Below are 12,315 nucleotides of genomic sequence, written 5' to 3'. Positions count from 1 at the left end.
CTTCTTTGGTTAGGTTTATTCCTAGGTATCTTATTATTTTTGGTGCAATTGTGAAAGTGATTATTAATTTCTCATTATTAGTGTACAGAAATGCAACAGATTTCTATAGATTGATTTTGTATCCTGTGGCCTTGCTGAATTCATTTATCAGTTCTAGTCGGTTTTTTGGTGGAGTCTTTAGGGTTTTCTATATATAATATAATGTCATCTGCAGATAATGAAAGTTACACTTCTTCACCAATTTGGATGCCTTTTATTTCTTTCTTTTGTCTGATTGCAATGGCTAGGACTTCCAATACTGTGTTGAATAATAGTTGTGAGAAAGGACATCCTTGTCTTGTTCCTGAACTTAAGGGAAAAGCTCTCAGTTTTCCCCCACAGAGTATGATGTTAACCATAGGTTTTTCATATATGGCCTTTATTATGTTGGGGTATGTTCCCTTTAAACCTACTTTGTTGAGGGTTTTTGTCATGAATGGATGTTGTATTTTGTCAAATGCTTTTTCTGTGTCTACTGAAATGATCATATGGTTCTTATCCTTTCTCTTATTGATGGGATGTATCGTGTTGATTGATTTGTGAATATTGACCACCTTTGTATCCCAGGAATAAATCCCACTTGGTCATATTAGGAATGACTTTTTAAATGTATTTTTGATCTTTGCATCAATGTTCTTCAGAGATACTGGTCTATAGTTCTGTTTTCTTCATGGTGTCTTTTTTCTTAAGATTTTATTTATTTATTTGAGAGTGAAAGAGAGGGCAAGTGGGGGAGGGGCAGAGGGAGAGGCAGAGATTCTCAAGCAGACTCTGTACTAAGCACAGAGTCTGATGTGGGGCTTGATCTCACAACTCTGAGATCACAACCTGAGCCAAAAGCAAGAATTGGATGCCCAACCAACTGAGCCACCTAGACGCCCCTCATGGTGTCTTTATCTGGTTTTGGTATCAGGATAATGCTGACCTTATAGAATGATTTTGGATTTTTTCCCTCCTTTTCTATGTTTTGGAAATGTTTGCAAAGAATAGGTATTAACTTCTCTTTAAATGTTTGGTAGAAATCATCTGTGAAATCCTCTAGTTCTGGACTTTAGTTTGTTTGGAGTTTTTTGATTAGTGATTCAGTTTAATCACTGGTAATGAGTCTGTTCAAATTTTCTATTTTTTCCTGCTCCAGTTTTGGTAGGTTACATTTTTCTAAAAGTTTATCCATCTCTTCTATGTTGTCCAGTTTGTTGGCACATAATTTTTCATAATATTCTCCTAAAATCCTTTGTATTTCTGTGGTGTTGATTGTTACTGCCCCCCTTTTGTGTCTGATTTTGTCTATTTGAGCCCCCTTTCTCTCTCTGTCTCTCTCTTCTTTTTTTTTTTTTTTAATTAGTCTGGCTAGAGGTTTATTAATTTTGTTGATCTTTTCAAAGAACCAACTCCTGGTTTCATTGATCTGTTCTATTGTTTTTTTTAATTTTCATATTATTAATTTCTGCTGTAATCTTTATTATTTTCCACCTTCTGCTGGTTTCAGTTTTTGTTTGTTCTTCTTTTCCTAGCTCATTTAGGTGTAAGACTAGGTTATTTGAGATTTTTTTTGCTTTTTTTGTTTTTTTAAGATTTTATTTATTTATTTGACAGAGAGACAGTGAGAGAGGGAACACAAGCAGGGGGAGTGGGAGAGGGAGAAGCAGGCTTCCCGCTGAGCAGGGATTCCCAATGTGGGCCCGATCCTAGGACCCTGGGATCATGACCTGAGCCACCCGGGTGCCCCGAGCTTTTTCTTGCTTCTTGAGGTATGTCTGTATTGCTATAAACTTCTCTCTTAGAACCATTTTTGCTGTATCCCAAAGATTTTGGGCCACTGTTTCTCATTTTCTTATATCTTCATGTATGTTTTGATTTCTTCCTTGATTTCCTGGTTGATCCATTCATTGTTTAGTAACATGTTATTTAACCACCATGTATTTGTGCTCTTTCCAGATTTTTCTTGTGGTTGACTTCTAGTTTCATAGTGTTGTAGTCAGATAAGATGCATGGTATTACTTCAGTCTTTTTAAATTTGTTGAGACTTATTTGTGGTCTAATATGTGTTCTGTTCTAGAGAATGTTCTGTGTGCACTTGAATAGAATGTGTATTCTGTTGTTTTAGGATGGAATGTTCAGAATATATCTATTAAATCCATCTGATCCAGTGTGTCAGTCAAAGCCACTGTTTCCTTATTGATTTTCTACCTAGACTATCTGTCCTTTGATCTAAGTGGGGTGTGGAAGTTCCCTACTATTATTGTATTACTATCAATTCCCTTATATTGTTTAATAACTGTTTTATGTATTTGGATGCTCCCATGTTGGGTGCATAAATATTTATAATTGTTATGTCCTCCTTTGGATTGTCCTCTAATGATTATATAGTGTCCTTCTTTGTCTCTTAGTACAGTCTTTGTTTTAAAGTCTGTTTTGTCTGATGTAAGTATTCCTACCCTGGCTTTCTTTTCACTTCCATTTGCATGATCAGTGCTATTCCATCTCCTCACATTCAATCTGTATGTGTCTTTCAAGATGTGATAATTTTTTATGATGATTTTATATGCACATGATTTGTATAAGGTTGTTTGAGTAAATAAAATTACGGTCTAAATTATGTGAGATCAAAAATGGAGATCTCTAAAATGTATGAACTTTATTACCCAGATAAAATTAACAGAATTTTTTAAAAAAATTCAACTGAGTTATGTTTATTTGGTACCCATAGCAGGCTCAATATATAAACAATGGTAATGCTAATTATAGTTCATATATAAACCTACTTTATATAATTTTACCAATCAAATATATGTAGTTTTATGAAAGCGTATCTACAAAGTGCTCATTTACATATTATGGGCTTATATTATTTGAAAACTACTTTGATACTTTTATTGGTGTCTTGGTTTTTTTCCCGCAGTTAATTGAAATATAAACTCAAAATTCACAATGAAATATCTTTTAATATCAGATAGTGTTTCTGATATCCCTATTTAGAAAATTCAGAATGAAATTTCTTCAATAAACATTGTTATTATTATTTTTGCTGATTATCTATTGAAATAGTCTCATCTCTGTTTAATGAAGCAAATATATCAGAAAAAATAGCCCCTTAGCTTTTGTTTATGGTGAATTCAGAGCTTTTATTTGCATCATATAGAGTAGTTCCTCTTATTCAATCTCTGAATATAATTATATGGGGTTAGACGAGCAATAAAAACTACATACTACAAATTCACTTTTTTTATAAGCCCTCCTATCAATTTTGAAGATTAGCAACATTTATTCTGAAGGAGTTTGCTTTTCCTGGAAATTGTCAATGAGATTTGTTCAGTGAAGATTACTGAAATGCATTGGTATATGTCTTCTTTTAGGGAGCAGAAAGTTAATAAGAGATAAAATATGTTATTTAGATGATTCATTAAAATAACCTTATCTTCTAACTAATCTTTCCAGCACTGACAACATTTAACTAAATTTAAGTATATTCCATTTTATTCTTAAAAAGTGATTGCCTGTAATTTTCCCTTCCGAGTTTAGTTTCCTGTAGCTGCTGCACAAATATGGTGGCTTTAAATGATAGAAATTTGTTCTCCCGCAGTTCTGGAAGCCAGAAGTTCAAACCCAGTATCACCGGGGCTGAAATCAAGGTGTTGAAATGAGCTCACTCCCTCTGGCGTGGGAGACTCTGCCCTTGGCCCCTTCCAGCTTCTGGCGGCAGCTGCCATTCTTTGGCTTGTGTCTGCATCACTCTGCCTCCTTGGTCACACTGCTCTTTCCTCTTCTTTCAATGTGTCAATAGCCTCCTTTCCTTCTTATGAGGATAAATGTGATTACTCTCTTGGATTATCTGGATAGTCTCTCCATTTTAAGATTCTTTTATCATATCTGCAAAGACCCATTTTTTGCTACACGAAGTATCATTTACAGATTCTAGAGTGTAGGATGTGAATATCTTTTGAGGGGCCACTTTTGAGCCTCCCAAAATGGAGAAGTGATTCATTCTTACATAATGTTAGGGAATCTTAAAACCGATCCAAGTCGGAAGAACAAACAAAACTGTGGGAAACGTTTACTGATACGTCATTTTTTTAAAAACAAAGATTAGGTGTAAAACTTCAGTTGAATTACAGTGAGATTTAAGAGCGTCTTTAAGATTCTATTAAGCTATTTTAAGTTCTAATAATTATATCTATGCATTTAAAATAATGTTGGGGGGCCTTGGTGTCTCGGTTGGGTGACTGACTCTTGATTTCAGCTCAGGTCATGATCTCAGGGTCATGAGATGGAGCCCTGCATCTGCCTCGTGCTCAGTGTAGTCTGCTTGGGATTCTCTCTCTCTCTCTCTCTGCCCCTCCCGCTGCTCACACTCCCTCTCTCCTCTCTCTCTCTCTCTCTCATAGGTAAATAAATCTTTAACAAAATAAAATAATGTTTATACTATGTTATTTGTAAATATTAAAAACATTTATTTCTTCAGGATTCTGCTCACTGATAGAAACATCACATTGTCAGGATTATCACTTATTTTCCTACTTAATTATGAACATTGATTACTTTTTCTAAAAATTTATCTTCTTTATTTTTGCCCCATGCACCTCTTTTTTTTAATTTAAATTTTAGTTAATATACAGTGCGATATTGATTTCTGAAGTATAATTCAGTGATTCATCACTTACATACAACACCCAGCACTCATCACAGCAAGTGCCCTTTTTAATATCCATTACCCATCTAGCCCATCCCTCACACTTCTAAAATTACTTAAGAATAAATCACAATATATTTTCTATTTAAGTATACTTCTCTTTCTCTGTAAATATATATATTTATATATACATACGTATTTCATCCACATTTTAAATGCACAAAGACAGAATATTCATATTCAGAATTGTACACTGGTATGCCTGTACCCATTGTTTTATATATATTTGTATGTGTTGGTAGATATTAGTATATAATATGTACTATATCAATATATTATATTTACATATTTTCTATATATAGTATCAATTACATTAGATGTTATATAAATTAGAGGTAATTTAAAAGTGGAGATAACATTACTTTATAAATTAGAAATGACTTTGGTTGGTTATTTACTTTAACCTGTATGCCACTAAATAGTATATTACTATATTTTTAATTAACCCTTCTGCTAAGCTTTTAGTTTTTATAAGGAAAGGTTTTCCCTGCATCACATAGTTGCAATTTTGGTAGTATAATTTAGGCAAATTGAATTATAATATTCAGTATCTGTGCCTTTTCTCTTGGTCTTCTACACATTCACTTGTGAAACCCAGAGTTCCATTCAGTACCATTTCCAGAGTATGCTAATACTTCTAACCAACTGAACACATCCACTGTTTTTATATGAGATTGTTGACCACCTGAGGAGCATGTTATGTCATAATTTTCCAGTCCATAGGAACAATATTCTTTGGCAAGAAGCATTTCAAAAGATATTCCTAGAATGAATGAATACACACACACACACACAATTTTTTTAAGGTCTTCACTGCTTTACCAAACTGTTTCTTATATTGTTTGAGTTCTAAGTGACATTTTCTAAATAAAATTTGACTTCATATCGTTCACTAAGTCAATTTGATTTTTGTACAGGTAGAGGTTTCTTTTATACACTTGTTTATTAATGTTTTTTGATAGTAACTTCCCATAAGTCAAAGAGATAATTTGATTTATTAAAAAAAGGAGCCTGGTAATATTTTTACCATGTTACAAGATATTATAATTTTACAGAGTATCCATTTGCCCTATAAAAAGTTCATCCTGATAGTGTATTCATTAGTATATTCCTTTAAAATAATTTGATATAGTTTTTGAGGTTTTATATTTAGCACTGTGTCAATATATTTAAGGTACATAATATATGCAACTTGAACAGCATAGCTCCCCAAATGTGTATGCAGTTATATAATTAATGTATTTATAGTCCTTACTAAAATACTTACTTGTTTCTGATCAAAAAGTTATACAAATGAAAGGGTGGCTCCATTGGTTTAGTATCTGACTCTCAGGCCATGATCTCAGTCCTGGGATCAAGCCCTGCAGTGGTCTTCCGGCTCAGTGCGAAGTCTGCTTGTCTCTCTCATCCTTTGCCTGCCCACCACCCCCCCACCCCAGCTCACACACGTACACACTTTTGCTCTCTCTCAAATAAATAAATCTTTTAAAAACAAGTTATACAAATGAAATTAAGTGATATATACACAAATACAACCAGGAAATAAAGGCTACTAATAATCTAACCATAGCCAATCATCTAAATATTTTTTTTCTATTTGTTTAAATATTTTAGTCCATGGGTTTGTGTGCATTTACATTAGGGGATGCAATATATTCGTTTTCATAACATGAAAGAATATTCTTACAACCTTTGGTATAATTCAGTACTATAGTTTTTACAATTATACATTATTATTTACAACTACATATCATACATATCATTTAGTCATTCACTTTTTGCCAGTAAAAGTAACATTAAGGTCAATAGACAGAGATATAGTTCTTTGGACACATCTCTGATTATTTCCATGGCCAAGTTCTATAATCAGAATTGCTAAGTCACTGAGAATTACTTTTTTTATGCATATTGCCAAATTGTTATTCAGAGCTTTTATACTATTTTATACTTATACTAACAGTGTATAAGACTTTCAATTTGGTAGTATCAAGTAAATTCTTCTACTTCATCAGCTGTTAGACTTATTATTGTTGAAAGATCTACCAAGCTATCTCTTTCTTTTCAATTTGCTTTATAGCATGGGCTATTTTGAGGCTGCAAATTAAATGATGTAGTCTTTTTTTTTTAAATGTTTTATTTATTAATTCATGAAAGTCAGAGAGAGGGAGAGAGGCAGAAGCAGAGGGAGAAGCAGGCTCCCTGCCTAGAAGGGAGCCCGATGTGGGACTCGATCCCAGGACCCTGGTATTGTGACCTGAGCCGAAGGCAGACGCTTAACCATCTGAGCCACCCAGGCGCCCCCAAAATGATGTAAAGTCTTATCTCATGATCTAAAAAACCCTTTCATCTGAATCTGAACTCATGAGATCCAACTTCTAGGAATTGCCCTCTCCCCAAAAAATGTGAACAGAGTTTAGTCAAGAAAGATTATATTCCCCATTCATTGGAACATTTCTCAAGTTAGATTTATTTAGATTTATTATAATACTCTTAGCTGGTTACCACAACAATTTAAGGACAGCAAATCAAAAACGAGGTGAGGTGGCTTCCATAGACAAGTGCTTAGGAAAAAATGAACTAGTGTAATAAAGAAGGCTCCAATATTTAGGGGCCTAAAGAACAGAGAAATTTATTTACCTTTTATGTAATGGTCACAGATAAGATCACAGATTATGTAATGATCACAGATATGTAATGATCCAGATTTGGTGGGAAGTTTTGCTTTACTATATCACTGAAGAACCTAAACTATAACTCTGTTACTGAGAAGGAAAGAGGGAATTTGATATTTAAAAGTGTCCATCCTAACAAGCAATACTAACAGGAATGACTGTTAGGGAAGGAAGAAACAGAACCTTTGGAAACAATATTGAAGTTATTCAGTGAATGATTAAATAATCCTTTGTCAGGTGTAGAGTTTGATTTTACGTTACCTACACGCTTATAACTTAACTTGTTACTGTTTCATGCAATCTGGCAGAATGCACACAACTCCTGGGTCAGGGACAAATCATTTTATTAGTCACAGCACAGTAAGCAGTATGAGCATCATATTTGCATTGGTTCTCCTTGTCTTCCAAATCCGGTAGAGTGACACCAAACGGTCCCGATGGATGCTACTCACACTGTTGGTTTGCCTCATAGCTCCAGAATATTCATCTTGGGGAATCCATTCTTTCATAGCAAGCAGTAAGCAAGCCTGTTCTGTGTATTCAGAGGAGACATTATCTTATTCCTCAGGATGGCATGCTACACAAACACAATTCTGAGAAATGGCTTCTGTCAGTAACTGTCAGGGCCTTGTATTCTTGGCATACCCAGCAAAATAGGTAGGAATATGAGACTCCAGTGAAGGGACTGTTCCTTCCAACACCCTTGGCACAGTAGCCTCTGTAGACATGTGTACAACAAGCAGATTCATGTTCTAAAGAATGAAAATTACATTCAGCATGGGGAGATTCTTTTTTTTTATTGTTATGTTAATCCCCATACATTACATCATTAGTTTTAGTTGTAGTGTTCCATGACTCATTGTTTGTGTATAACACCCAGTGCTCCATGCAGAATGTGCCCTCCTCAATGCCCATCACCAGGCTAACCCATCCTCCCACCCCCCTCCCCTCTAGAACCCTCAGTTTGTTTTTCAGAGTCCATCGTCTCTCATGGTTCGTCTACCCCTCCGATTTCCCCCCCTTCATTCTTCCAGCATGGGGAGATTCTTGATATCCTCTACTTAAAGTTTCAAATATTCTCTCTGCCAACAGGCACCTTCACAAATAATTATGGGTATATGAACATCCTTTGGAGGGACTGTAGAGCCATTTAGCGAAAGAGAGAAAAGACAGATGGATTAAGCAGAGTGTTATTTACTGAAAACTGATTTCTATATTTTATTTCCCCATGGCCTATCCTCAATTGATGAGTGAGACAGAGGACCTTTTCTTAAGCATATTACTATTGTATATTATACCAGAAATTCATGTAGCTCAGGGGACATATCTTTTGGAATGAATACTACTGAAATGGGTGAATCCTATTCATTCATCTTTTTGTGATAATTATTTGAATGATAGCAATACTTAGCTGTCAGTGGCTTCAGTAAGTGGGAGGCCTAATGGAGAAGAAAGAATGTTGCTCATGTAAGTTAGACATGAACTTCACCACTCACCTGCTCTTCTATCATAAATCATGATTTATTACTTTTTGGTATCTGTAGGAAGTGGTGTGGTTGCCTGTTAAGAGCAAGAAAGTGAGTATCAGAGGCTCTGTGTTTAGCTTTTGGCTCTGCTATTCAGTGACTTTTGACAGCTCAGTCCCACTTGATATTTGGGTCATAAAGATTCTCTAGAATCAAGTGAGATATAATGATGAAAGTCCTTTCTAAACTGTAAAGCGTTTCACAAATATTTAATTACCAAGAATTATGCACACTAGAGCTTTTCTCTGTTAGAGGAGACTGAAGAATATATTCTCTCTCAATGCCAAGGGCATAATATAGCTCCTAATCTGAACAATTTTGATCATCCTATATCTACTTTTAGAAGGTTTAATTAAAAAAAAAAAAAAAACTTAAGAAAAAAAGCCACCGTTTCAATCTCTTAGAAACTCTGCTCATGTGGCTCACTTTGTTATCTAACCATGTTGATAAATTAAAAATATTTTATTCAGCATTAAGTCTAAAAGGGTGGATTTGCATTTTATTGTTTTTTTATTGATAACAATAGTGATACTATTGGCAAATATAGGAATGAATGGCTAAAGGGGAAATGCTTGGTTTTATATGGTAAAGCACACTTGGAATAGGGCATAGAAGTTGAAAAAAGATGGAAAATATTTACAGGGTGGTATCTGTTTGTGTGTACGTATGTATATTTGTGTGTGCACAATACAAATGTAAATCAAAACTCATTTTCCTCCTTTAGCTTCTTGAAATGTTATAATTGCTATGAAAACAAAAGGAAAGAGATGGCAATATAGCTCATTACTTTTTTTAAATACATAGTAGGATTATGTACTCCTGTTGACTTATTCACAGTAGTTTCCAAATAATATTCTTGTCTTTTTACTATCTCCTTTATGTTTACTTTAATTAACCACTCTAATAGTTGATTGGCAATGATGGAAGTTGCCAGAGAATCATAAAATATTTCAGCTGGAAGTGACTTTAAGGATCATATACTATAACGGATAAGAAAGTAAAGTCCATTTAAACATCTTTAAGGGTACACATCTGTATGGTGGTTTAAATTCTTAAGATCATTCCTCCTTTTCTTACTTGTAGCAGTTCTCATAAACTCTTATGTGTTATCTTAGAGTTGTCGAAGTATTTTAAAGCAATAACATCTCATTCTCTTTTTAGGTAGTTATTAGGAGTAAAAGTGGAGAGATCTTGTATCGTATTTCACCATGGGCGAAGTATGTGACTCGTGAAGGTGATAATGTGAATTATGATTGGATACACTGGGATCCAGAACACCCATATAAAGTGAGAACAACAAATCTTTAATAAATGCTTGTTCCAGTATTTCTAGGAAAATTAATTTTTACTTTTATAACTTTTATAGTAATGTTCAACTTCTCTCTTCACTGCCAGTTTTGTATTTTACATCATAGTGTATCTGATATACTATACATGTATCAGAGTCCATCATCTGTAGCCAATAAAATACAGAAGTGAGTTCTTGTTTTATCATGTGTTTCTGAGGATAGGAGGGAGAAAGAAATCTCTACATACTGACCTGAAAGGGATACTGCTTTTTTTTTTTTAAACACAGTTTCTGATTCATCACAGATTCTTCAGTGATACAGTATTTCTCATTGTCATTGGTTTGAAGCAGGGTCCCAGTGTCCTTAGGAACAAGGCATAGGGAAGATACCTCATGAATGTATTATTTAGGGTTATTTTTAAGGCCATATCATTGTCAAGGTTTATATGTATCTTTGAACTCACTTTTTTGTATTCTAAGTTATTGGAGCTTGTTGATAAGTGCTTTGCATTTAATAATTATGTATACATTTTAAGCTGTTGTGTTTTCTCTAAGGCTCAATGATAAGGCATAAGCCATTTCATGATTACTCTTTTAAAACAGATCCATTAACATGATCCCAAAAAGGAATTTCTTTTCAAGAGAAAATTTCATGGATATAGCCATGGAATGCCTTTTATATGCGAAAGCAGTTCCAAACTATTTGAGTTGATTCACCATTTCATTTAACATGCTTAATCAGTTAGTATCATACCTGTATTTCTGATCTAATTCTTTATATAATTTTATATTCTGTAGTTTAAGCATTCCAAACCAAAGAAGCCAAGAGGTCTAAGAATTTATGAATCTCATGTGGGAATTTCTTCCTATGAAGGAAAAATAGCTTCTTATAAACATTTTACATGCAATGTACTACCAAGAATCAAAGACCTTGGTAAGTAATAACTGTGATTTTTATTCAGATAAAATTTTAATGAGTCTGTTCTCTTATTAGAAAAGCTAATTACAAGTGTCTCTTTTTTTGTGTTAAGAGATTAAATATGTAATAGAAATGCATTTTATTTTAGGCTTCTCAAATTGCCCTGTAATAGTGATAGCATAGAAAAGAGAAATGGAATAAGATAGAGCATAAGAATTCAAGATATTATTCCAATTTCAATTTTAAGTAATGTGAACTGATGGCTTCCAAATTGTAGATAAATATGTAAGCATAATTACTTTTCTACAGGAAGGAACTTTTATCAATTTAAGTGGTCATTGATTATAGCCTGTTCATTTTAGTCTGTTAGGGAAAAAAATCTTACATTTTTTTAAGGTTACTAGAACTCATTTTGTATCAGAGTCAATACTTTGATTCTGACCCTGATACAAATGTGTGTGTGTACATATATATGTGTATATATATATATATATATACACATCTCCGGTCTGGCTGACTTATTTGACAGATATTTATGGTGCATCTTTGTTCTAAGACATTGTTCTAGATTTTGTATGTTGGATTGTAATGACACAGATCCTTGTCTTCATGGGAACAACCAGGAAAGTTAATAGTGTACTGCTGAATTATTGATTCAGTATGCTTTAAATTTGTTATTTTTCTTTTTATTGGTAATGCTTTTTTATCATTTTACAGCCTGTTAGCACCTGCTCCAACAGCTAGGCAGGAAGATAAAGTACATTTAATTATTCTGCTTCTGGTAGGCAGTCCAAACTTTGGCTAGAAGAAAGGTTTTCAACTCACTGTTAAAGTTCTGTTATACATGGATCTTAATTGTCTGTAATGGTGAGGTCAGATTCCAGAAACCAGAATTAAGTAAATATATGAAGAATTTAATATTAATTATATTTAATAGGTATTATATTTAAATTGTCGTATTTGGGATGTTCTGCCATTTCATGCTGTAATACATTGTTTATGACCCAGGTCTTGCAGAAGGTTTGACAGAACAAGGATTCTCTTGTTCATTGTTGTGTTTCAGTTGAATAACACAGAACTCTGAACATAAATGAATCTAAGAATGAGTAATACTATAAAATTAATAATAAAAACTATAAATTGGCGCTTGATCATAAGAATAATATTTATTTCATAATAGA

The 12,315-nt window shown here is 33.6% G+C and overlaps 1 protein-coding gene across 4 annotated transcripts in view; it reads left to right on the top strand.

Annotated features, from left to right (window-relative positions):
• The window catches only part of GBE1 (1,4-alpha-glucan branching enzyme 1), a 279,311-nt gene that overhangs the window by 126,434 nt on the left and 140,562 nt on the right, over window positions 1–12,315 (top strand). For all 4 annotated transcript variants that reach the window (XR_010407963.1, XR_010407962.1, XR_010407961.1 and 1 more), the window contains exons 4-5: window positions 10,089–10,214; window positions 11,014–11,149. Coding sequence is in view for 1 of the 4 variants with exons in the window: in XM_054504127.1 (XP_054360102.1) it covers window positions 10,089–10,214; window positions 11,014–11,149 (262 nt within the window). In the remaining 3 variants the exon portion in view is untranslated. The remainder of the gene's footprint in view (window positions 1–10,088; window positions 10,215–11,013; window positions 11,150–12,315) is intronic.

The sequence above is a fragment of the Mirounga angustirostris genome, unplaced genomic scaffold, assembly GCF_029215605.1.
Source record: "Mirounga angustirostris isolate CCGP_5_RB_7025 unplaced genomic scaffold, mMirAng1.0.hap1 SCAF_1, whole genome shotgun sequence".
Lineage (NCBI taxonomy): Eukaryota > Metazoa > Chordata > Mammalia > Carnivora > Phocidae > Mirounga > Mirounga angustirostris.
Note: the sequence above shows the minus strand (reverse complement) of the source record. Positions and strands in the feature narration are given on the sequence as shown.